The 25,230-nt window shown below is 51.6% G+C and overlaps 2 protein-coding genes across 4 annotated transcripts in view; one reads left to right on the top strand and one right to left on the bottom strand.

Moving 5' to 3' along the window:
• Window positions 1-1,150: 1,150 nt before the first annotated feature.
• LRRC75B (leucine rich repeat containing 75B) lies at window positions 1,151-21,426 on the bottom strand. The gene is made up of 4 exons (XM_013173616.3): window positions 19,895-21,426; window positions 15,257-15,385; window positions 12,286-12,398; window positions 1,151-2,799 (listed from the first exon to the last, which is right to left on the bottom strand). Exons 1-4 carry the CDS (start codon window positions 20,156-20,158, stop codon window positions 2,277-2,279), a joined length of 1,029 nt encoding a protein of 342 aa, XP_013029070.1. The 5' UTR covers window positions 20,159-21,426; the 3' UTR covers window positions 1,151-2,276.
• The window catches only part of GGT1 (gamma-glutamyltransferase 1), a 60,020-nt gene continuing 36,723 nt past the window's right edge, over window positions 1,934-25,230 (top strand). Inside the window, exons 1-3 of one of the 3 annotated variants that reach the window (XM_013173609.3) lie at window positions 1,934-2,038; window positions 3,949-4,053; window positions 17,944-18,008. In XM_013173609.3, coding sequence (XP_013029063.1) covers window positions 17,968-18,008 — 41 coding nt within the window. In that variant the 5' untranslated portion in view covers window positions 1,934-2,038; window positions 3,949-4,053; window positions 17,944-17,967. Of the gene's footprint in view, window positions 2,039-3,446; window positions 3,625-3,948; window positions 4,054-17,943; window positions 18,009-25,230 lie in introns of those variants that run through there. The other 2 variants (XM_013173607.3, XM_013173608.3) reach the window with 2 other exon arrangements.

The raw sequence follows: 25,230 nt of genomic DNA, 5'->3' as shown, positions 1-25,230 counted from the left end.
GGAATGGCCATTGAGAAACTCTATTTTGCCTTCTGCAAAGCAATCTCATGCTTCCCAAACACAGCTCGTGCCACAGAAATTACTCTACTTATCCAGATTCGCTGGAAGGGCTAAAAAGTGGTTTGGGGTGAGAACTGTACAGGGGAACACGCTCCCTTCCTGCCACCAGTTGTGGTGGGGCCTAGCTACATTAGCGCTCCCTGTTCCCCATCCTCCTGGCTAAGCACCATGTTCTGGCGAGGGGCCTTTTCTCTCCCACCTTGACTGGGATGGGGCAGCTAACACCTGGCCCCAGCTATATTTGCTTTACCTCTTGTATCTTCTGCTCTTTTGGGTTGGGAGGACAGAGCCTTTACAACGCTTCTGTCTGCATGTTAACAACACGAAGGTTATAAGGAAGGTTATGAGGTCCTGCTCCAGTGGCAAAGCATCCCGTGACCCAAGTGCGAAGAGGACCAGGTCCAGCATTCGCAGTGTCAGGTTATAATACTTACAGGTGTCTCTAAAGCCAGCCTTCTTCCTCAAGGGACATGGTCTACTTGAGGTTTTTGGCGGTTGATCAGAGATACTGATACCACCCGGTGCCCCCACTCTCGGTCCAAAGGGGAGAAATCACTTGATAAGTAAGTATCACCAATTTGCTTTTGCAACATCTTGAGAGATCAGCAAGGAGTATGAAAGAATCTATTTCATGTGGATTTGTGTGGCTTAGTATATGAGAGTTACTTATGTGTTGAGACTCCCAGAGAGAGTCAGCAGAGAAAGACAAGGTTACCGTTTGTAGTTTAGGAGGGCCAGGATTTGTACGTTGGTATTCTTTTTAATTCATCTGATTTCTTTAACTCTTAAGTCTTTCAAAATCATATCCGCTCTCTGAATTCCTGTGGGGACAGATAATCGAGACGACTTGACTTACCAGATAAAGTATTATCAGTTTTTTTTTGCAACATGGAAGGCCACAGCCTACCTCAAATGAGCACAGATGTTTCATCCTCCTATGAGGAATGAACCTCACTCACTGGTGTGAATGGCACCTGCTGGTCCTCTCCCACTGCTCAGGCGCTGCACGAGAACTCTTGGTCCTTATTTTGCAGCGGCTGGCTTGCTGGCTCAGTTTGTGAACAACCCAGATACTCAGACTTAGCAGTGCTTCATGCTTATATCCAAGAGAATTGTTTATTGTGTTTATATAGAGCATGAGCAATGTGGAAAACACTAGAAATTTTGCATCACTGGTTTGGTTTTGGACAGCATTGAAAATGGCAATGCAGCTGCTCACATCACGTCTCTGCATTAAGAGGTGTGCAATATGCCATGAGGAGCCAACGCTTTGCGCTTTAGTTTGGGAAGTGCCCACCTCTGGCACGTTTGCTGCTTGCTCCTCTAGTGTCACAGTTATGCGCTTAGCTGTCTGATTCTCCTTAATTTCACTTGGAAGTTGTAATTTTAATACAAAAACACAGTTCTTGAAACCAATCCTGTTAAACCACAAGACTATTTCCCCTCCCTTTTCTACCCTCGGCCTTCCCATCCCATCCCAACTCACCCCATCCCCCATGCTCCCACCAACACATACCTCCTTCCCCTCCCTCTCACCCCGGTCACACAGCAAATATCCTGATGCTGCAGTTCCAAGCCATGTGTCCGCCCCAGCCTATGCAATCCAATGGTCTCTGACCAAGTCCCTTTGTTCAGACGTTAATACAAAACACACAATAGGAAAAAAACAAAACAAAAGGAGCCAGACACAAGAGGGAGACACACTGCCGGGCTCCAGCTCTGGCCTCTGAGCCCTTCAGCTAAGCTCCACAACAGCTAGGCTCTTGGGGTACCTCCTTTCACACTCAAGACTGCAGGTCCCAAGCCTTTCAAGGTGCCTAGGAAAAGGAAGAAAGGAAGTAAACTGCAAGCCTGTTTCTGTTTTAGGTTTCCCCCCACATCACTTTCCCTCAACCCAATGGCTTCTGGAGGATATTCTTGACTCCGACAGGTCTTTTCCTGTTCTCCAGTGAGACCCTGCCTGGGGACCAGGTTCACTGTAAGTCACTGGTTCCTCTCTGTAACGTGGGCGATGGGTTTGGCAGTGAGGGGAGGGAGTGGAGCACGTTGTGGGGACCGACAGGCTTTTGTCTCACAGCAAGTTGGGGGGGAAATGCCAGGGAAGGCGAGAGAAAAGCGCCAAAGGAAGCCGGTAAAGCTGGCCCTCTGCTCGGTGTTTGTACTCAGCATTTCTCCTTGGGACGGCTTCAGTGTGCCAGCACCGGCCTGTTGTCCAGTCACCTCTCGCAGCCCTGCTGAGGGAAAGCACGTGACGGGGTGCTTCCTGCTTCTTCATCCTCCAGCTGGCTGCCCTCCTGCCCGCTGGAGATCTCTGAGTCGCAGTCGAGCGCCTCATAGATGGTAGGCAGCGTGGTCTGCTGGCTGAGGCGCTTGCGCAGGCCCACGAGCAAGGGCTGTGGCATGGAGGAGACATCCACGTTGTTGCCGAGGTCCACCCAGGCCAGGCAAGGGAACTTGTTCATGTCCTTCATGGTGTCAGTCAGCTCCTTCATGGTTGCCCGCGTCAGTCGGTTGCCGTTGAGGGAAAGGTGAGTGAGCTTGGGCAGCGCCCAGAGGAAGGGCAGCAGCAGGCGCACCATGTCATCGTTCAGCTCGGTGAAGCTCAGGTCCACAGAGGTGAGGTGGTCCCCGTTGTTCTGCAGGTAGTAGGCCATGCGGTGGACATCCCGCATGGTCAGGGGGATCCCTGACAGATCCATCGAGTCCTGGCTCACTTTCTTCTGCAGGCTGGTCTTCAGGCTGATGATGGAAAGGGACAGAGAGAGACCATTAAGGGTATATACTTGGAGCAGGGGAGGGCTCACGAGGAACTTGGGCTAGAACATTCAGCAAAAGGCTAACGGAGCTTGTCTGGGAAACGGGCACAAGGTCTGCACCATGCCTCTGGGCAGATTGTGTCCTGGGGCTTTCCTGTGTGTTCTCAGCACTTGTACATAAACTCTGCAAGAACTGGCTAACCCCGTGTTGCTAAGCTCTCTTCCACTAGCACATTTCAAAGGGTTTGTCTGTATGTGCACGTACAGACATTCAGTGCTGCGTGGACAGCAGAAATAACCGTGGCAAGCAAACTTTCCAAATGCACCGGTTTGCACTGTGTGGGGGCTGTTTCTGTGCCACCTCTCCAGGTGAACGCCAAGGTCTGTTGCAAACAGATTTTTCTGCAGAAGTAGAGCAGTGTTAAAAGGCTGAGAAAAGGATATTTTGTCAAGAAAACAACCTATAGACAAAGTGCACTCCAGGTGTGGATTTACCACATGTCCCTGTAAAAGCCTTCCCCAGTGTCCCTCAAGCAGTAAGCAGCACAAGTGGCTGTTAATTTAGGTCCCTGTGGTCAGCAGATCATCTGGGATCTGCTGCAGCTGTGAGGAGGTGGGGAGGGCACAGGGGTGCTAAAAGAAATCTAGAGAGAGTTGGGTTTAGCTGTGGTTCTTGCTATCTGCCTGGCAAATGGAAGGAGGAGGAAGAGGAAGAGGAGGAAGTAGGCTGCATAGCAAGTAAAGGTGTGCTATAGGGCTGTTGGATTTGCAAAATGAGTGGGACGTGGAGCTCTGTGATGGACTGCAGGTCTGTGAGAGTGCTGTGAGAAGTAGGAGCTGTGGGGCTATAGGAGGTCGGGGGGAGGATGTTGCAGGACTGAGTAAAAGTGTGTGCTGGTGTAATGTCTGAAAAACTAATTCTTCTATGTAAATAACACTAGCCTTGCTGTCCTTCCAGTTGTGTCTGTATCAGTCATAAGGGTATGGGAGCTCTACTAGGATCCCCACTGGTGTCTTTAGTCACATGCTTTGGGGATGTAAAAGTGCCTTGTTGGGGTCGGGAGGAGCAGGGTGGGCTAAGAATTAACCACCAGTTTGAAGGTGCCCACTCTTCCTATCTGGCTCTCTGTAGTGTCCTGCACGGCTGCGGCACAGCCAGGCCCTGAGAGCAGCAGGTACATGGGGACATGCAATTTCCTTGGAGAAGGTTCCAGCGCCACAGGAGCTACCATGGCAGGTGAGAATGACCCCGCGAGCTTTAGTGGTGCCAGGCCCTTCTGCAGTTGTGGGGAGGTTGCGATGCTGCCTCTAAAGCTTTGCTTTATGTGTGTAGTTAATGGCATCCCAGAAACTTCAACCCCTAATACTCCCTATGGGTGTCTGATAACACAGGTGAATAAATGTGCTTCAGTGTATGCATCAGCCCTTCATGGACGCATTCGATGCTGGTATGCCCGCAGCTGTGCTTCCTTGAAGGAGTGTGAGGTGGAATTGACCTTGCAGTCTGCCCTGTCCATGCTCTAGCCCCCCCATTCCTTCTATGGTATTGGCAGCACTTTGTTCTGGCTATTTCTATATGTGCTTGTGGGTCCTGAGGGAATTCATTGTGCAGGGCTGAGGCTGTACCTGCAAACATGCACTTAAGCTAATGAGCTCTCATGGTAGAAAGTGCTAACAGCATGGAATAACTTGCATTCAGACCTGAAGGTTCGAAAGAGTCTTACGTGTCACTTATCAAATTACATTTTACATGACCCAGACCGTTCCCTCAGTGAATCACGGGAGGGACAAGGAGGGCAGTGCTTGGCTGCACTGCCAAACAGCAGAGCCTGATGTAGCGGGGAGTTACAGTTGGTCCAAGAGCACACAAGTGAGCTCTCCAAAGGGCCTTTGCTTGGGAGCAGCACTTGGTATCTCTGAAACCAGAGTCCCTGAGACAAGGCTGCAAAGAGTTAATCACCTGCATTGCTCACAGCAGCAATGGAAGCTGTGAACTGTGTGTGCTGCAGTCCGGATGGCGCTGGGCTAGCCTCTCTTTTCTGGGTAATCCAAGGGATGCTTGACAACAGCCCAGGCTGCGCGGGGGCTGTATTTCTATGTCTCACCTGGAAAAACTCTTTGTGTCTCTCTCTCTTTTTTTTTTTTTTTTTTTTTTTGGTCTGGTTTGTCGCCGGTCCCTGGCAGTGGTATAGGACAAAATACCACTGGCTGGTATAAGAGATGAGACACAAGTCCTCTCTGGCCTCAGAATTGGTTTAGATTAAGGCTTTGTTGGTGTGTGTGTAGGGAGAATACAGGATAAACAAGGTTAGAAGCAAGCTTGTAATTACTTCAGCATCTGTTTTGTGCAAGCAGAACCTGGGCCTCCTGAAAATTCTCTTCCACGGTGCTATCAACCCGTGGCAGATCCTGGAGCGGGAGGCAGATGGGACACAAAGAGAAGGACCTCCTCACCCCAAGCCTTGTCTGTGCAAAGCCTCATCTGACCTTTCTGTTGTACAGCTACAAGGGGCGAGCTTTAGTGCTACCACAGCTTGGTATGGGGATGGAAAGCAGGCTGGTGGGGGGGGGATCGCTGCAGGTCTTGTCTGCAGTTGGCACCACTCCCTCTGGCAGGCCTTAGCATTCAGGTGCCATTTCTCCTGCTGTATCTGCAGTAACAGCTTTCCAAAGAGGGGGTGAGTTTGAATGGCTCTTGATCTCTTTTGGGTGACTTGGCTCTGAGTGCAGGGAGTGATAAGTGGGGTGAAACGTCAGAAGGACAAAAGTGATGTGCTTGTCTCGCTGCCCGTTAAGCCTCCCCTCCTGTTGACTGCTGTGCAGGGACGGCAGTAATAAGTCATGGATTGTGCTTGACCAGGGCAAGTACCTTCTGCTGCTCTCCCGAGCTGAAAGCCAGTACCCCAAGGAAGCCTCAGTCAAGCAGACAAATCATTGTCCTGTAATTGATTCTCCAGGCTGGACTGCTCCTGGCTGAACGTACTTAAACTGTCGGGTGCAGTGCCAGGGCCCTCTTTCCTTTGCTGGCTTTTTGTTGTTGCTTTTTCTCCTCTCCTCTCTGTTTTTGCTGTTTCCTTTTGCCCTCATTTCTGTACCTGCAGGGGTGACTCTGAACCTCCTGTCTCAGTTCCAGTGGTTTTCTCTTGCCTGTAAAAATGCCTCTAGTTGGAAAACACTGGTAGAAGCCTTGCCCTGGCTGACAACAGCCCCTAATGCTGCAGCAGCCCCTTGGCTCTCTGGCAGGTGAAGAAGCATCAGAACCGGCACGCTGGGATTCCTGGCAATTCTCCTTGACTGCTTGGTGTTCCTGTGCAGCTGCAAGAGGTGCACCTAAATACCATCTCTGGGGCAGGGCACAGAATAGCTGCCCACTCCTCTTGCTTCAGAGGAAAATATGTCCCTTGGCCAGAGCAGTGGCAGGGAGATGTCTGTAAATGCTTTACTCTGAATTATCTGACATCTGGTATTTTTGGAACGTTGAGTTCTATGACTGTCGGGGGCAGAGGGGAGGACGAGACCCCAAGCTCTCAGACATCCGTGCAGCAGCTGAGCAAATGCCAGGTTTATTTCCAGGGAAGTGGGTCATCTATTATCCCCTAATTTCTGCAAGTAAAATAGGCTTAAAGACTGCTTTAATTGAAGAAGCTTTCTTCTTTGTGTGAGACAAAACAGCTACTTAGTGACATGGCTCTTGATGCACATGGGACATGTAGGCGGAGGACTGCAAAGCACTGGAGGCTGGATTAACCTTGTGCTGCTGCAACTGGTGCTGCGTGTGAATTTCTAATTGCCAGGATTTGCAACTAGCAAGGATCTGGACCCTGGATGCAGTGAAGCAGATGGTGTTTGTATTCTTTGCAGCAAATTTAGAGAGGAAACTCTCTCCAATGCTGGAGGAACAGCTTCAAGTGAGAAATCCAGCTTTCCTGTGAAACTGAACAAGAAGCAAAGGCGATCAGCAGCCAGACCCTGCTGCCTGCCTGGAGCTGGATGCAGCCTCCAGTGGGGAGCAGTGCCTGCCCTCCTGCCATCTGAAGAGATCAGTGCCCTTCAGCTTCTTCCTCATCAGCTAAATTCTTTGGTGGCTGTAGCAGCTCTCACCAGTGCAACGACCAGGACCAGCAGCAGCCACAGTGGTGCTTGGCCTCCTCTTGACGTTGTGGGGTTTGAAGGAATTTGTTCAGCACGAGTGTTCAGGGTCCTGCAGGTGCAGCCTCTTTGTCCTGTCTCTGAGCTATGGAAAGAGTCTGGGAGGAGAGGTGGCTAATTAGCCATGAGTCAGGTGTTTCTTGGCTGTTCTGCCCTGCACAGAGCCTAACAGCAGGTGTATCTGGATGGCTGGTCTGCTTTAAGCAGCAGTTTAGGGGATGGACTCTGGGCTTTTTAATTGTCTACTTAGCATGATCTGTTTGCCTTTGCTTCCCTGTGGCACAGGGTGCTGCTTTGAAGGGCTGGCTTTAGCTGCCTCTGATGAGACAAAGGAACGAGAAGCCTCAAAAGTGCTGACCTAGGCTAACCCAGCCCAAGCTGTTCTGAGGCTGGGCCCAGCACGTCTGCAAAGACGGAAGCTGTGCACAAACAGGCCACTTCCATGAGGAGTCCCTCAAGTCACGTCTCCATCCTTGCACCCACGCTCTTTTGATCAGCTGGGAGGAGATCCCTCCCTGAGGAGAGAAGGGAACACAGAGGCAGCCTTCTTCCTGGCACCCTCCCTCTGCGACTGGGGTAGGACATGGATATCCATAGGTGATGATGCAGCTGAGTACCTCTCATCCTCCCAGTTCTGTCAAACATTTACCTGTGCAAGAGTCATGAAGGCATAAGGTCCCTGCTGCCACCCAGCCTGCATCCTTTCATTCCCTGCTCATCTCTCCACCTGTGTCCTGCTTCTCCTGCCTGTTGGTCTTGGATTTTTCCTTCCGATCTCTAACAGGCCAGTGTCAAGGTGCGGCTGCCCCCTTCCATCACTAACAGCCTTTCCAGATGAACCTGTCTCCCAGTGCTGCTGGGAACCTTGGTCACGGGTAGTGGTTGGGTCTCAGCACTGTAAGCTGAGGGAACAGCTGCTGTCTCTCCACGGCTTATTCACCAGTTTGTGTCTGTCGATGTCTCTGTGAGCAGCAGCTTCTCAAAAAACATTGTGTGAGGCAGTTCCTGTACTCACATCTGACTCTTACCATGTGACTTTAGTTAATTGAGTGGTATTCTCTAACTTGGCTTCCTGTCTGTAAAGCAGGAATGGTGGTGGCTATTTACTCTGTTGCATAAGGGTGAAATGGAAGCTCTACTTAGTATTCATCTCAGGCAATGTGAAGGCTGAGATCTAATCTGCCAGAGCTGTCATCCATGGCCCTGAGTGATGTTTTCAAGAGTGAAAAAAAAAAAAAAAAGACCCAAAGCCCTTTTGAGCTGCTTCCCTGTAGTCTTCTAGACACAAATGCTTTCACTGCATTTTTAAAGTGCATCCAATGCCGCAATGTCTGGGCAGTGCACATCAATAAATGAGCAACAGAGCAATGAGCCCAGAAGGAACACTTGGTTCCCCACCCAGCTTCAGATTAGCCAAGGTGTTTCAAAATGAAGCTTGCTCAGGCAGATGAACAAAAACCGTGCTGCAACTTGTGACAAGGAAAGCCCAGATGTATGCAGTGTGTGAGCTACTAACTCCATGCACGCAACTGCCTTTATTCTTCCAGAACAGGTTACTGTGTGGAATTTTTTTTTCTCTGCTCCGCGAACACCCTGCTTGCAAAGATCAGTCTGTTTGCTGCTTGCTTGTTTTACGGGCTCAGGTTTGATCCTTTGCACTAAAGAAAGGAGGGCACTGAGTAGCCAGCTCTGGGGGCAATGCAAGTGGAAGCTGCATAAAGTTCCCTGACCCAGCTTTGTCAAGGCAGCTCAGTTGTAACCCACAGCTTCTAGACTGCAGTATAGGCTGTGACCCAGCTCTCCAGTCAAAGACTACATTCACCTCATTCCCTTCTACCTTTCCTCTCTGAACTATAGTCCAGCGTGGCTTTGCCCTTGGGAAGTAATGAGCCCTCTGCGTCCAGCCCTGTTCTGGAGGAGAACATGCAGTCCTCCCACAACACTGAACTAAGGAAACCTTGAGATATCTGAAACCAACACTTAGTAATATCCAAAAGTTCTGCATCTGTCAAAATGTCACAGAAGTGGTCTTGATAGCCTAAAAACCCTATGTCCCCAGAGAGAAGTATTTCTCAACCCATTATTCTTTACACAATAAACATCGATTTAATTAGAAGCTGGAGTTAAACAACAGCCTTGGATGTGTTCATCTCATTAAGGGTGAAGAATCTATACCACTGTAAAACAGTTCTATAACTGAAGTCCCATTAGGATGTAAGAGATTGACAATTGTGCAGTAAGGTCATGCTGGTTCCTGCTGAGGAAATGTTATCCTTAGGCTTTTAATTTTAAATCCCCTACAAATACAAGCTCAACTTCTCTGTTTGCTTAGGCAGCCTACCCAAGTAGCTGCAAGGTGGGGTGCAGGCTGTTGGCTGGAAGCTGCAGACCTGCGATGGGATTTTGCAGGAAAGGAGAATGGAGCCCCTTGCTTTCAGCGTGGCAAACCCGGGCAGCTGAAATAGGTCCCTTTGGGTGAAAGCACAGCTGGAACATTGCAAAGCCTTGATTACATGAGGCACACAGTTGCTGTCAAGAACCCACTAGCTGGCATGCAGAGATGGACCCATCTCCCTGCATCATCTGTGACAAGTTGATTGGAGAAACCAGATATACCCTGGGCTGGATCTCCACTCCCCACTCAGCTCCTGTTGCCTTCTGTCTGCTGCAATAAACTTTTTCCTTCCACGTTTCTCTATGGGCTCTGCTTCTGGCCTGGGGCCTTCAGCTGGTAAAAGCACGTGGGCTGATGGCAACTTGCAGTGGGTTGATTTCTCTCCTAGACTCACGGCCGGGGCCCCATTACCATCGCTCTTTTGGTAGCTCATGGTGTTTTGCAAACTTAGTCTATCTGTGAATGTTTGGTACCTGTTGGGGCTCTATGGCACGAATAGTATAAGACTGAACCTGCTTGGTAGCAGCCTGATTGGTCCTTAACAGAGCTTACAATTCCAGCTCTGCTGGGATCGCTGTGTACCAAAACAGGAGTGCTTGAAGAAATTTATCTTATCCTTTCTACTGCATCAGTTCATGGGTGGCTCAGGTTTGTACTTCCTGAGGGTTTGGGGTTCCACTGAGAGTGGATGGGGATGTGACTGGTTTGTTCCTGACCTGCAGGTTTGTTGCTTGGCCATGGGGCGAACACCTGTGTGTGATCTGGCTGTAGGAGTGCGGGTCCTTTCCACCTCCCACGCCACATCTCCACAACAGCTCCAATGTAATTAATGCCTGGCAGATGCTCACAACTGTCTGTGGACTGGACTTGTTAATTATCTTCTGGACCCATATGGCATGCTGCCAGAAAGCAGAAATCACATTTCAGAAGAGAACAAGAGTACCAGCTCCATGAAAGCCAGAAGCCAAAGCTCAGGGGACCACAAAATTCAGTTTCTGAGGATGGTTTGCATGCACTGATTCCTCTCAACTGTCCCAGATCCCCAATAAATTTTAGAAATGCCTTCAGAAGTATTGCTGCTACACACATACTTTTTAAAGGACCTCGAGGGCAGGAAGGGTACAAGCCAAGGGCATGGGTTCAGACACATCACAGTAAAGTGCTCCCACTAGCAGATGGCAGGAAGTGGAGGATTCAGATCAGTTAAGAACAGCCTGGCTGGACAAAATTAGGCCCTGATACCTCCAAGTGAAGCGGCTATTTCTTGCTTTCCTGCTACTAGCAACATCCATTTTCTTGCAGCAGCCAAAGATGCCAACTCTGCAGGTACTTTTTGCCGCAAACTGCAAACCAGTTCCTCTCCAGTTTTCAAAGAGGAAGTGCTGCTGTTTAATATTTAATCAAAATTATTTTGTCTTATATAATACCTTGCAGCTGGGTCTGGCTGCCAGGCAGGGCCACCCATTTTAGATCTATATTCCCCTCCATCACACATTGCCTTGCTGCCTTCTCCCTGCTCGTACTCACAGATGCTCTGTACCCAGCTAATACTTGGGGTATCACCTGACCCCTCTGTGTGGGGTTTGGGCCCTTTCTCTGGCCCCAGACTTGCTCTCTGCATCACTACTGGGTGACTGCGCAGGCTTGATGCTCTTGCAGAAGGATGGCAGGCTGGGTGCAAACTGCTGCTCTGCAGTTTCTGGTACCCTGGGACTGACTGATGGCTCTGTGCCTTTGATCCCACCTGCAGGCTGCACTAACCAGCCTGCCCCAAGGGGTGCTGGAGAAGAGTGCATTAAAAGTCACAGAGCATGCAGATCTGGTGGCAAAGGCCGGGGGGGGGGGGCTACAGATATGAGGCAGATAGCCTGGAAATTGTAGTGGCAGCAAACCAATAGGATTTTATTCCTTAAGGCATGCTGGGGATCTACTTCTGAGTCAGAACAAAAGGTGCTATGGAAATATCACTTCCCGTGGGGAATTTTAAGTTGCTGGCACATCCATCAAAGACTCTGAGAGTCTCAAGAAAGGCCAAGACCAGGCACTGCCATTTTTATCTTTTTACCCAATCTTACATTCATTTCTGGGAGGCTAATGGGGCTCTTCTTGTAGTTGCTTTTCCCTTTCCTTCAGCACTGGAGATCTGTGTCATAGGACAATGCTTTGCTCGAAGAAAACAAGAGAAGGTGTGGGTTTAAAAGAAGTAGGGATTGCTCTTTACCTGGTTAGAAAAAACAGCAAGTATCGGGGGAGAACAAGTGTGGGCGTTTGAATGGGTTTGTAGTAACAGAAAGCAGCCGCCGTTGGGGAGCTGTCTGTGGCCAAGTGCTTTGAGTTGCGTTCCCTGTGCGTGAGGCCCTGCACCACCTCGGGTCTCCGTCCTGCTCCTGGAGGAGCCGTGGGAGGCAAGCAAGGACGGCCACCTCTCTGCCAGCCACCGCAAAGTGCTCCCCATAGAGCGGCGCATGCAGCTTGTGGCATTGCCTTTTATCGTGAGACCCTCCCAGCAGACGGGGAAGCTGTATGGGGATGAACAAGGACGAAGTGGGGTGTAAATTTGGGGCTGGCTGAGCTCGGCAGAGTGCAGGGTGGCCGGCAGGGCTGCGGCTTTGGCCATGCTCCTTGGGCCATGCACCCTGCAGGCCCTGCTGGGAGGGCTGGCTGCTGCGGTACCACGAACGCAGTGGGATTGAAAAGGAGCAAATAGCAAACCAAGCCAGGGAGAGGAGTGCTGGCACTGACGCTGCGCCATTTGGCTGAGATTTTCTAAGAGGCTGAGCAGAGGTTGCCATGCAGGTTCTCAACCCTGCCTTTCTCCAAGATGGGCAGCAGGGGCAGACTGGGATGATGCCCGGCTGCAGCACGGTTTCTCCTGGCAGACCCCGCTCCGTGCCTGCCCCTGCTGTCCCCAACCAGGCCACTTACCACACTTGGGACTTCCTCCGGGGCATGCCGTGTCGGTGCCATTTCGAGTGTGGGGTTAGGTGGTAAATCAGCTGCCTGCAGATCCTGTCTGAGGATTTCCAGGGGTCATATTCCTGAAAGCAAAGGGACAGTTTACTCTCTGCGTGTGATGCTGCATGACAGGAGGCAAGGCAGAGGATGGGAAAGGGACAGGGGTGATAATGAAGCAGGGGAATGAATAGGAGATGGAGAAGAGGATAAAAGAGGAAGGGTGACAAGGCCAGAGATGCCTCTGTGTGACACAGCAGCCCCTCCTGGGATACCAGGAGCAGGAAGAACCTCAGCCTAGCCAGCCTGTTCCTGCCCTGACCAGGGGACTGGGGCTGCAATCACACAGCCTACTGGGGAGCAGGTGGTGCTCAGAGGGGAGTCTGTGGCAGGGGGTCCTGCTTTAGGCCTGGCATCGCGCTGGGTGTCACGGTTAGAGCTTGCCTGGAGGGCAGGAGTGGCTGACAATGCGCAAGGGGCTCTGTGCAGGGGAATCCTAGGCCCTTTTCTTCAAAAGAGCTGTACTTCCACAAAAGCACAACGTGTGGACAGCAGGAGTGTTTCAGCTCCTCACTGTTGTATCCTCAGCAGCACCCGTGAGCAGACAAGCTGCTGACTCATTGCGTTACAGGACTGTGCTAAAGTTCTATCGATTACCTTGTCACCGTGCTTCCCAGACTTCAGCTGCATACTGTCTTTGGACTGCCCATCTGCTCCCCTGATGTGGAAGTCCAGCAGCCAGCACCCTTGTCCCATCCCCAAGGGGCTTCTCGCTAGGAGAGAGGTGCTCTGGGACACCCCTGCTCCTCCTGCAGCAGCACCTGGACTCTTGGTCCCTCCCATGCTCCAGATGGGAGACGGTGGGACAGGGAACCAGCGAGGTCCCCATCTTGCACCTCCCTTCCTTGCAGTCATTTCTTCTCCCAGATATTTGAGTTTGGGAGCTTCCCAACAGCAGTTCCCTCCAACCCCTGCAGTAACTCATCAGGCACCGAGGTGGCTGCTACTTTCCTGATTTTGTTTTTGCACACATTCCCTGTCTCCATGACTTTGAAAGCACCTCTTCCCCTGGTGAAGCAGAATGACAAATGGCAGCTGCTGAAGGCTGGGATTTCTGCCTCCTCTGTCATATTTTCCAAATGCTGACAGAGACCTGCATTCCCATTCCTCAGCCCTCCAGCCGTGGTGCAACGTGTGCGTTTAGGGATTTGATAGGTAAACACATAGTAAAGCTGTCAGGGAATACGCTAATTTATTCTTTATTGCAAGCTGTACTGTGGGCCAACAGCTGCACGGTGACTTCTCCAAGTAGTCACTGAATCAGCCGAACATCCCAGGGACGCGCTGCCAGCATGTGGCCGTTCTGCTGTGCCAAGTCAGGAGGGATCCCAGCCTCGGTGCTCAGCACAGCACTGCTCCCTCGGGAACCCCACAGGGACTGGTCCGTGCCTGGGATTAGATGCCCTGTTGTGGGCCATTTCTGTGCTGGCAAGGCTGGAATTGGCACCCTGGTGCCACCTACATCAGCAAACCTTTCCAAGTGGGTGCACGTGCACACCAGGCTTCAGTACAGAAGCTGGCACAATGCCCTGCAACTGTTTGTTGGCTCACAACTGAGAATTACCCTCCTGTTCCTTGCCGTGTCCTCTCTGATTTAATTTCCACTGACAGGCTGGGAGTTGCACTCAGCTGCTTGCCTGTAATGCAGTTACAGCCACCAGGTGCTCAGCCAGGGGCGGAGAGCGGACGTGCTCTGCTGATGGGTGCTGGTGCTGTGGGGTGCTGAGTCTTTCCAGCCCCCCCAAATTAAACTCCTGGTGGCTTCAAGAGGCACCTGAGGTGCTCAACAAATAGGGAAAATCTCATCTACACAATGGCATGTGCCACCCCCCGCCCCGAAGGGCACTGCACAGTGGGAGGTTGGAGGTGGTCTGGATAAAACAGTCTAGAACAGCTGGAGATGAGGCCAGTGAACTATGGTTAAGAGGTCCTATTGCTGCAACCTCTCCCCTCCGATTCCTTTTTAGGTGCTTATAATATTTGGACAAAAATTACCCTTGAAGAGAAAATTTTTCAGACTGTGTTGCAGCGTAGCGATGGGGCTTAGAAAGCCACTAGGCATTCCCTAGGGCACCAGTTTGCTCTGAGCTGCATGTACTTAATGGCTGTCTTTGCATAAGCTCATCCTGTTGCCCTCCTCTTAAAGCAAACCTGAAACTTGCCAAGCCTGATGAGCGAACGGATGGTGTTAGTGGCAGCGAAGGGTAACAAGTAGATGCTGGTGTTGCTGTGGGACTGTGATATCTGTGAGGTTTATCTGCACTCTTTCTGCTCTCTTCGTTCTCTGAAGCACTGTGGCAGCAGTGCAGGGATCCTGCACACATATTTGCTTTTTGAGCTCCGACTTGCACCCTTTACTCAGAGGTCTGGAGGGGCTATGGGGAGGATGTATTGCTCCCCAGTGAGGGTTAGGGTAGTCTTATATGACAAAGCCTGAGAAGTAAGGTTCTGCTCCTCCTCCTAGTCACCAGCTTGGGCAGAGGTGCGGGGATCTCTGCTCCCCTCTGCAGCCCCACAGACCCCCCATAAGCCAGCTGTTTTGAACCGCTGGGACATGCCATTGAATATGCCACCACCATCTGCCTCCCCCTCATCGCTTATTTTTATTTGGCATGTACCCTGCCAAGTTTTGTTAGCAAGAAAAGTAAATTCCTGATTTCTGGGCCTGTAACCTCCCTCTCCCCTAGCTGCATTCATGTTCTGAGGTATTTTTAACTGATTTCTAGAGAAATATGCACAAGAATATGTGCTATGACTCCAAGGGTGTATGCTGGCTGGCTCTGGAGGATTGCAGAACACCACCCAGAACGAGCCACCCCATCTGGGCTCACTCTGCATCAGTGCTATGTTGCAAGGTATCCACTGAGCTGAGGGGAGGGTTCACCTTTTTGGGACACTGAAGATCTCTAGCAAGGCTCATCAGCAAGTCGTGGGAGATGGGATCCACCAAGTTGAGGAAAGTCGCGTTTTTGTAGAGGACTTCATTGAGGAATGTTCCTTCCAGTCCCAGGTCCTACAAGGAAAACAGACAGATACACGGGCTTCCTTGAAGCCATAACCATGAGGTATTTGAAACCAGAAAATAAGTCCCATGAGGTGCCAGCTGGTTACTCAGCATAGGAAACTATCTAGCAAAGGTGAAGCAGCTGTGCCTGACCCATCATAGCGGAGATGTGGAGAGCTGCATGAGATTCAGTGTGAAGCTGAGTTAGACAGCCCACGGACCGACTGCCTTGTTTCCACCTACCACAGGAAGGTAAGAGCAGTATCATTTACAGGCTGGATGGAGCCCAGGGTGAATTCTCTCCAGAGAAACTCACAGTTTTGTCAGCTTCAGCGTGTGAATCTGTGGAAGGCGCCGTGCAGAAGGGCTGGCTCCAAACCTGCCACTCCAGTCTCAGCTTTTCTGGAAAAATCAAACCTTTTCTACAGGTATTCAGGTACTACCATCTACCCTAGTCCTGTCCACGAGTACGAGGTGAGCTGTGCTTTGAGATTTTCAGTAAGTACTAAGCACCAGCAGTATTTTTTTTTAGGGTGTAATGGTAAATTTATAGTTAGCTCTGCAGGTCAGTCATGGGGAGTCCTCTTTCCATCATCCACGATGTGAGCTAGGAGAACAATTTGCATGCATGGACCCTAGGGTACATGGCACCTCTGGGCATAGCAGAAGAAACCTCAGCATCTCTGGGAACAAGATGCCTCCCCAGGGGCCAGATGGGTGATACTGCAAAGAACTGTGCTGTTTTTTGCTAAGAGGAAAGCTAAAAACCTAATACGACACAAGAATTACAACTGGGAGATACCACATGGGAAAACAGGAGAGCATCCTGGAAAGAAAGACTGCAGAAACTCGCCTGAAAATACCCTGAGGGCAGAAAAATACCCCAGCAGCAGAAAAGTAGAACAAAAAAGCTCCCTAACTGGGATGGTGCTGAGTTTGATTCAGTTGACAAGGAGGTCTCAGCTGAGGGAGGAAACAAGTCCTCTGCCCATTCTGCATGCTGCTGCCAGGAGAAATGAATAAGCAAATGGGTGCCCCATATGTTCACACTGCTCCACTGAATGTGTGCTTCAGGCACCACCCAGGGAAAGACGCACTGAGAGCTCTTACAAAAAGAGAGAGAAAGCTGGGCGTGCACACGCACACAAATACGTAACCAGCAGGGACAGAGCCACAGTTGGCAGAGGTGCTGGATCTTAACCCCAAGCAGCAACCAATGCCAGTGCTGTATCTACTCTCTCCTGCTCTGGATATGCTCAGACCGAATCAAGCAGAGAGCACAACAGAGACAGATCCTGACTGCAGATCTGATGGAGAAAGGGAGAATAAATCAAATGCTATACAGCCCCACCGCTGTGGGTACACAGACGATACCCGCAAGCAACCAAGGAACCCAAGCAGTGGATCAATCCTGAAGGACAGACACAGCTGGATATGGGCCAGGAGTGTACCCAGGCATCATGCCAACGTCTCCCTTAACCGTAAGGCTTCGGGGAAACGGAGCCTCCTACACGAAGTGTAACATGCATAGACGAAGAAAGCTGCCAAGAGGATGGCATGGCTGAGCATGCAGCAGTAGATGTCAGAGCAGTAATTAAACTCCCCTAGTTGGAGTTACACCATTAAGCTGAATCTGCATTCTCATTATAAATCCTGCCTGCGAGGGTTTTATATAAAATGTAGGTGTGGTTATTCACTTTGCACTGATAGTCCATAAATTCTTAGCCCAGGGGCATTTTTTAGTTCATTTTTCTTGTATTCCTACCTTGCACCCTCCCTCTCTTTCTTCCTCCTCTCCTCCTTCGTTCTTTGGAAAATGGGCCACCTAAAGGGTGGCAGCAGAAAGCAGAATATTATCAATCTGGGCAGTTCAGTTGGCTTTGTGCCGTTATCTTCAAAATGACACTTGGCCAGTGTCTCAGCACAGGGAAATCGGATTGTACCAGACTTTTTGCTCGTCTAAGTCTAACGTCTCCACTAGCTCAGCTGAGCAATGCCCACTCACACCAGCAGGAAAGCTGGCCTGTCTTTTGCAGGTGGGTATTTCTGGGACTAAGACCACGTGCAGTGGAGCTGTTCGAGTGCTGCTGTACAAAAGAAATGTGTATGAGTGTACACCTGTAGCTTGCAGTTGTTCTCAGTGTGTAGTCTTCTAAAATGCAGAAATTTTGCATCCCTATTCAGTGGATCTGCTTAGAGCTGGCTTTCTTTATTTAATTACACCCTTCTGATGTCCTAGGAACAATCCACAGCCCCTTGGAGTCTGTAGACCCCAGGTTGAAAAGCACTGGCAGATCCACTTACAGCCTGCAGGGTAAATCTGCAGGGCTGGACGAGGTCAGTGTATGCTGGGAGCAGCAGCTGCCTTGCAGCAGGAGGCACTCAGCAGCAGCCCATGCCCCTCGGTCTGGCTGAGTGCATCTGCTCCATCAGGGAGGTTGCAATTCTGCTTCCAATGTTGCTCTACCTTCCCTGGGGGTTGCAAACACCCTGGCCTAAGGCACAGTGACAAGGCATGGTGTAAAGTGTGGTCCCCTGGAGTGAATGAGGTGTGTCTCTTTTTACAGGTAACAAAGAGACCCTCACCTGGGATGCCTTCATCAACGACTCCTGAGAACGTGTTACTGCCAAGGTAAGCCAGTCTGTGTAAGGAATGATATGCTGGGCACCAAGCTAAGGGCTGAATTTACTTGAAGAGTGATGCAATTTTGTAAAATGATGAAAAGGCTGATTGTGGTACACTTTAAAGCTGGCATGGGACACATGAGGAGGACTGGTTCTGAGTGCCTGACCCCAGCCTGGCTGACAGCTGTGTTTAGTTGTTGAAAGGTGCAATACACCGTAGCAGCTTAGCTCTCTGTCTCTGAAATCTTTGAGCACACCGAGAATAGGAGGTTCTGGGGGTGTTGGATGGGTTCCGCCTAACTTGGCAGAGGCAGGCTGCAGTGCGAGTACAGGATGCATGTCCCACTGTGGTGTGAGCAGATGAACAGGCAGTCACTGTTTTGGCATGGACAGGCAGAGGTAGGGACCAGCAATAACGAGGAGAATTGGAAGGGCATGCCCAGGACATGGCAATTCTCAATGCAGACTTGGGAAGCCAGGCGCCCAGCTGATCCTGAAAGGAACTGGCAGGCTGCATGGAAAGGAGGGCTTGGAAAGGACCCTCTGCTCCCAATGGCCTCGTGAGTCAGCATTCAAAGCCCGGCTGTTCCCAGATGGACCTTCTGGAGACCTCAAGGTCTGTGAGGGATTTCAGTGCTTCAGCCTCAAGGAGAGGCGCTGAGCACTATAAGAAATGACATTTTGTAATTCTGGCCTCTGGTAAACCCTACAAAAGTCTGTTCATGTTATGTTGCCACACTTATGAAGTCAATGGCTGACTCTAACAGTGCTTTTCCAAAACCATCTTTGAAATCTTATTCAGTCCTTGTCTGCCATACAAGCTTTTTGCTTAGGGTTTATCTATCTACATGCATGCAAGAAGGGTGTTTGTAGTGCTGGTAGTACTCCTCCCGTGAACTCTAGGGCAGTGGATATGAAAAGTAGTGATGTAATTTTAGGTCTTGTAAATTCTTAGTCATAAAAATGCAACTTGCTGGTAGCGCACTGATCTCCACTGTCAGGTGTGTTGCAAAACCTGGGGCTCCGGGAGCAGCCAGGGCTGTTAATGCAGCTCCCTGCGGCTGCTGCGCTCTCTGGTAGCGTGGCTGCACAAGCAGCCTTGCAAGCCAGTCCCTGCTCCAAGGGGCTTGCACGCAAAGGCTACATGCCACTGTGGCAAGACACTCATTGTGGTCCCAAGATACGTAGCGTGTCACTAGATAATGAAACAACGTGATAAGCTAAGAACCGATGCTGTTTTATGCCTGAGTTGGAGGGAGGATCTGTCCCCTCTGCTATTTATTACGGAGTTGCCCGCAATTTGGGGGAGCCGAGTTTGTCTGGAAGGCGACGGTACCGCTGAGCAGCGGAGGAGCTGGCTCTGCTCCAGCAGCGGGGCTCTGTGCTCAGCATCACTTTGGCACCAGGCTGTCTGCACGCTGCCTTCTCTGTCCGGGAATGGCGGCAGACAGAAGCAAGCTCCCGCTGATACACTGACCCCTTTCCCTCTCCTCTCAGCCCAGTCTGTCCCAGGCGGCCTCCCCAGCACCGTCTTGGCTGCTCCCGGAGCCAGCTCTTGGCCAGGCTGCCTGGGCGGGGGGCCTGGTGGCAGTGGCAGTGGGGTGCCCGGCGGCTTTTCCCTGGGGGGTCGTCGAGGCTGGGCGCGGCTGCGGCTCGGGGACCCCTTTTCCTGGGGTCTGCGCAGCCCCGCTCCCGACCCCTGTTCCCGAGAGGGGGCGACTCCCGACGGGCAGCACAAAGAGCCGCGCCCCGGGGGGCTGCGGACCCGCACGGCCGGGCTGGGGAGGGGGCTCCGGCTGCCGGCCCCCCCGGCTGCTCCTGCCCGAGCATCCCCGGAGGTGGCGGCTCGGCACGGCTCTGCCCGGCCAGCCCAGCCCAGCCCGCAGCGCTTACCTTCCTGAGCAGCCTGAGGATGTGCACGGCGTGCTCCCGCTTGTGCTCCCGGATGGTGGCTTGGATCTCCCGCAGCCACCCCACCCGCCGCACGTAGGGCGCCGGGGAGGCTTTCCGCAGCACCCCGGGCAGCCTCTGCGGGTGGAGGAGCAGGGACGAGAGGTGGAAGTCGCCCCGGCCGCCCTCCGCCTTGCCGCCGTTGGCTTCCTCGCCGGCGGCTCCCTCCTCCTCCAGGCTGCTCTGCCGGCTTAGCCGGGAGCCCATGGCCGTGCTGGTCCGCTCCGGGCCGCCACCGGGCTCCGGGCCGGGGGAGGTGCCCCGAGAGGCGGGGGAGGTCGGGCTGCCCCTCCCGGCCGGCTCCGCCCCCGCTCCCCGCCTGGCGGTTCCCGGCGCCCCCCGAGGACGGGCACCCGGGACGGGCGGGGGTTATTTGTCCGTGCCCCTGCGCTTGTCTTGCCACAGGCTGGGCAGCCCCCTCTGCCTCTTCTCCCGGAGGCGCCTCCTCCTCCGGGGCTTGTTCTGCCGGGGGTTCCTCGGTGGAGAAGACAAAGAGAGGAGTGGATGCTGCCGGGACCGCTCCTTGCATCCAGGCGCTTGGGGGGAGCTTTTATTCCCGGGCAAACTCAACGCTGCAAAAGGTTGTCGAGATTAACACGGTTCAAAACGTGCCATCTGGCTGGCAGTGCTTACGTGGGCTGTGTTTTCTGTAAGTCTGTTGTTGGACCCAGAGGAGGTGTTTTTACCAATCTAGAAAGTGGCAGGAATTTTGCCCACTGCTAGTCGTCTGCAACTGATAGTACAATTCTGGCACCGTTCCTCACCTGCAGTGGGCAGAAGTGTTTTCCTCATATGCATCCCTCCCTCCCTGAGCAGTGCACAGCAAGTTTAGTGCATGCTTTTCCTCAGACGAAATCGTTGTGATCCAACAGGATGGTAAAAAAAACCCGAAGCCTGAATTCCATCTCTAGCCACTGAGATTTTGCAGGCAACCGAGTCATGCTCCCAGTATAACCAGTAGCTCAGCCTGACCTTCCGCGTTCTGCAGCTGGAGTCACAAGCTCGCTACTGTTCAGGGCCATACCCACGCCGAGCCCAGGTGCCCGTGACAGATGGCAAGCCCTTCACAGCAAGCCAGGGTGTTGGTAGCTGTAACGTGAGGGCACACAGCTGTAGGAACAGCCTGGGCTCCCCGTGTGCATCCGTGACACAAGTATCACACAGTGCCTCTGCAAAAGAACCTGTTCTTGCGGCCACTGGGCCCTCACTTTGGGAACAGCCACAGCTCTTTGCTCAACAGAGCCTGAAAGGTTCATTTGCCTTCTCAGCATTCCACAGAGCCTTGAAGGAGGAAGGAGATGTGGGTGCTCAGCATCCCTGTAGCCTCTTTCAAATACTGTGCCAGGGGTGTGAGTCTGGTTTGAACAGACAGGGACAGAATGGGGCTGGGCTGAGAAGCAGCCTGGCCAATACATCAGCTGTGCCACAGTACTTATGTAGGGCTCTAACTATAATAGGCCAAATCCTGCGGGCCCTTCTTTTTTTACTCTGTTTGATCAGACAAAAGCCCTGACTCTCCCTCTCCCTGTTCATCCCCTCCCTGCTGTAGCTAAGCACCTGCAAGAGAGAAATCAGCATCAACAGATCCTGAGATATTGCTGAACCTGACTCAGGCTAATCCCAGCTGGAGGGAGTAGATGCTGAGTAAGGACTTCAGGATCTGGTTGGAGAGCTCCGGGAGGCTGGGTCATGAGAAAATCACTTTGCTGAATGGGGTGCAGCGTTATGGCTTCAGGAGTGTCACTGGGAGCCAGGGGGGAGACAAAAGCTGCCTGGCTGCCAGCAGTGGGTAGGGTATTAACGGAGGGATGTGCAGTGGCCTTTCCTCACTGCCCGGCAGCTGGACGAGCTGCCTCAGCCCCAGCTTCTGCCTGCTCCCGTGTGGGAGCGCTGCTGAAAGGAGAGCAGCACTAGCAGGGTTTGTAGCCCAGGGATCAGTTAATAGCAGAACGGCTTTGTATGGCTGAATTGTCTCACGCCTTATCTCAGAGAGTCAGGGGAAGGAAGCATAATCTGCAGTTTACGCTTGGGCGGGGATGAGGCTGTGCGGGTTGTTCTGAGGCGGCAGGAGAACCAGCACGAGCAGGCAGCTCAGAGGATATTATTGTTACCAGGATACCTTCTCCTCTGTGTGTGACTTGAAAATATCCTGCCACAGATCAAATCCTCTTAGCAAACAAACAACTGTGGGAGCCGTTCAGCTGTCTCCTGTCTATGTGCTTTAAGACTGGAAACACTACAATAGCGGGAATAATAGGAGCTAATGAGAAACACGCCAAGGCTGGGCTTGGCTCTACTGAGGGAGAACGGCTGGCTGGCTGCTCTTTGTAGGCTAAGAGACCACAAAATGTGAGCTTGAGGCTTGGAATTGCTCCACCCCATCCCAGCGGATATACCAGCACCTCTCAGAAAGGTATTAACTTGGTTCAAACCCCAATACAGGTATATATGATATTGTTAAGTGCAGCTAGCTGGGTGCGGCGTAGCTGGGTTAGTTTTCCCCAAAAGTCTCTCTTACATCTAGAATGGGGAAATAGAAAGCAAACAGAGATCCTCTCTCTATTCACTCAAATTCTGTGCTGCAAGCACATCTCCTTGTCATCATCCCAGTGTCCAGTAATGGGAACATTCCCAACTACTGGCCTTTAGGACAAGTAAGCAGAGCTCAGGTCAGTGCCAGAAAGAGAAGAGCGACTGCCCTGGATCAGACCACAGGTCTCTTTCCCCCAGGATCCTGTGTTAGCAGTGGCTAATAGAGCATGCCTAGGGAGAAGCAGAAGAACAGGAGGGATGCAGGCTGGTGTTCTCCTGAATATTCTCCTAACCAATAACTATACATAGCTCAGGAATTTCCTGAGGTAGGGATCTCTCTATTTAATCATCCTTTACTTTTTTTCTTCTAAAACTCTTTTCATCCTGAGCAAACTTTGGGCACACACAGCATCTCACAGCAGTGAGTTCCACTGCTCAGCAGTGTTGTGTGAAGAAATATTTACTTTGTCCTGAATCTGTCGCTTGCTGTTTTCATCTGATTCTTTGTAACTAAAATCATGGAAGAGACAGCAGGCAGTCACTCTCTATTCATTTCCTCAAAGCCATTCTCAAATGATAAACCTCCATCACGTCCACATTTATGTTCCCCGGGCTGAAGAGTTCTGCTCTGCTCACCCGTCCCTCGGGCAGAAGCCATTTCAGACCTTAGATCATCCTTAATCAGCTCCCTGCCCCTCCTCTAGTCCTGCTGTAGGCTCTAGTGAGCTGGCACAAGAGCCATGGGGATGCAGATGCACCCCAGAGCTACCGGCTAGCACAGTGAGGTTTGTGGTTTTGCTCTGTCTGTCTCCTAGCACTAACTTTGCTTTTTCAAATGCCTTTGAGCCTTGAGCTGATGCTTTCATTGAACACTCCTGGCTTGTTCTTGCCCTTGCCCTGTGAGCTTAGCCCCCTGTGACTCGGTGACAGTGACATTGGAAGACTGGGGAGGGGATAGTATTTGCTCACCCCTTCTGATTGCAGAAATAATTTGCACTGGCACCATGGCCCCAGGCTGCCAAGGCCTCTCGCTTTTTGTATCATCTCGTCCCTGTAGGGCCTGTGGCATACGCAGCGCTTGGCTGGGGGATTGGGCTCATGGGCTGTGTCTGGGAAGGTTGTGGCTTCCTCCCTGAACAACTGGTGGGGTGCCTTGAGTTTGTACTGTATAATGTGTCTTTGCCTCCTTCGGGTAGTGCTTGGAGCCATGGCACTCCCAGCAGAGACTGCAGAGCTGGATTGCTGCAGCCAGAGCTCACGCCACGGCCCTTTTCCTTGAAATAACTTTGGCTGGTGGTGTGACTGTAATTCCAATTGCCCCTGCCTGCGAGGACCCCGGCACGCACACGGCCACGTGTGCTGAGCACGCCCGCGTGCTGAGGCTGTTCTCATTTGTATGCTGGTCAAGCTGGAATTGAATGGCAATCCTAATTATGTTTGCCTTGTATATGATGAAGGCTACATTTTTGCCTGTTGTTGCTGGGCTGGAAATGTAATTGATTAATTTAGCATTTAAGAAAGGAAAGAGGATTAAGGCGGTGGTGAAGCTGAGCTGCCAGGCACTGCATTTACTGCCTCACAGTTTATGACTTCAGCTTTTGCTTGCCTGCACACCAGCTTGTCACAGCTCCCAAGTTGTTATTTCTCTTGGAGTGGCTTTGAGCTTGTTGGCAGATCCCTCAAACCCAAGCCTCCTGGAGAAGAGGGAGCTGTAGTCCTGGGTGAATACCTGCAAAGAGCTAGTCCATGCTCCAAGTTTAATTCTGTCATATCTGGGGGCAAGTGCACATGCTGTTCTGTCCCAGTCTGTCTGCAGGCAGGGGAAACATACATGGGGAGCTTCATCACCCAGCCACTTGTAAACCCTTGACTGAACAAAGCAGCACGGACCTGGAGAAGGTCTGCCTTCCTACAGCAGCACAGCTTTAGGGAAGAAACCCCCTTAATGGCAGTGCAGAGTGCATGGAGGTAGGGAGAGGAAGGATGAACACAGTGTCAGTCGGGCTACGGTCTTGGGCAGTCCCCACAGCATCAGTGCTGGCAGCAGTAACTGCATGCAGACACGCGCTGCTGAGACTCTCCACTTGATGGAGAGATGGTAACAGTATCCCATGTAATATTAATTAGGTCTTAAGCCTTTTGCTTCTTGCAGCTGGGGCTCTCTTTGTGGCCCATGAGGCCCCTTAAGTATTCTGGTGCTCCAGGTCCGAGGCATGCATCTGTGCAGTAACGGGCTTTAGAAATGACAGAGTTCTGCTAAGTAATCACGGACACTGGTCTGCTCATTATAAGCAAATTAATCAAGTTCTAACGGGGCACATGAAAGCAGATTTGTTGGCTTCAATATTGCCTGCATAGACAACCTTAACAACCCATGATCTTGTGGTCACAGTTAAATTGGACACCATTGCTGCAAGCACAGGGAAGGTCACCAGTCCTCTCCAGTGGTGCATGGCATTAACTTGACTTCTTTGCACAGAAGAATTCCAAACTTCCACTACTTTCATGATGAATTAATGAGATATCTGAGGTACGTGGAGGATTTCTACTTATCTCTGTTCTGGGAGCACACTGCACCCGTTTTATCTAGATGAGTTTTACCTTGATTCAATTAAGCTGGACTGCGAAGCTGTATGCTGTGAGGATTGGACGCACAGTCTGTTGCGCTGAACTGCTGCAGTGGCTGTAGCGCCTGGCAGAAAGGCAGAGCAAGCAGCTCTGAAAGCATCACTGGAGATACTCGTCAC

The sequence above is a fragment of the Anser cygnoides genome, chromosome 17, assembly GCF_040182565.1.
Source record: "Anser cygnoides isolate HZ-2024a breed goose chromosome 17, Taihu_goose_T2T_genome, whole genome shotgun sequence".
In the NCBI taxonomy this organism is placed as follows: Eukaryota; Metazoa; Chordata; class Aves; order Anseriformes; family Anatidae; genus Anser; species Anser cygnoides.
The sequence above is the reverse complement of the archived record's forward strand: the minus strand, read 5'-3'. Positions and strand labels throughout refer to the sequence as shown.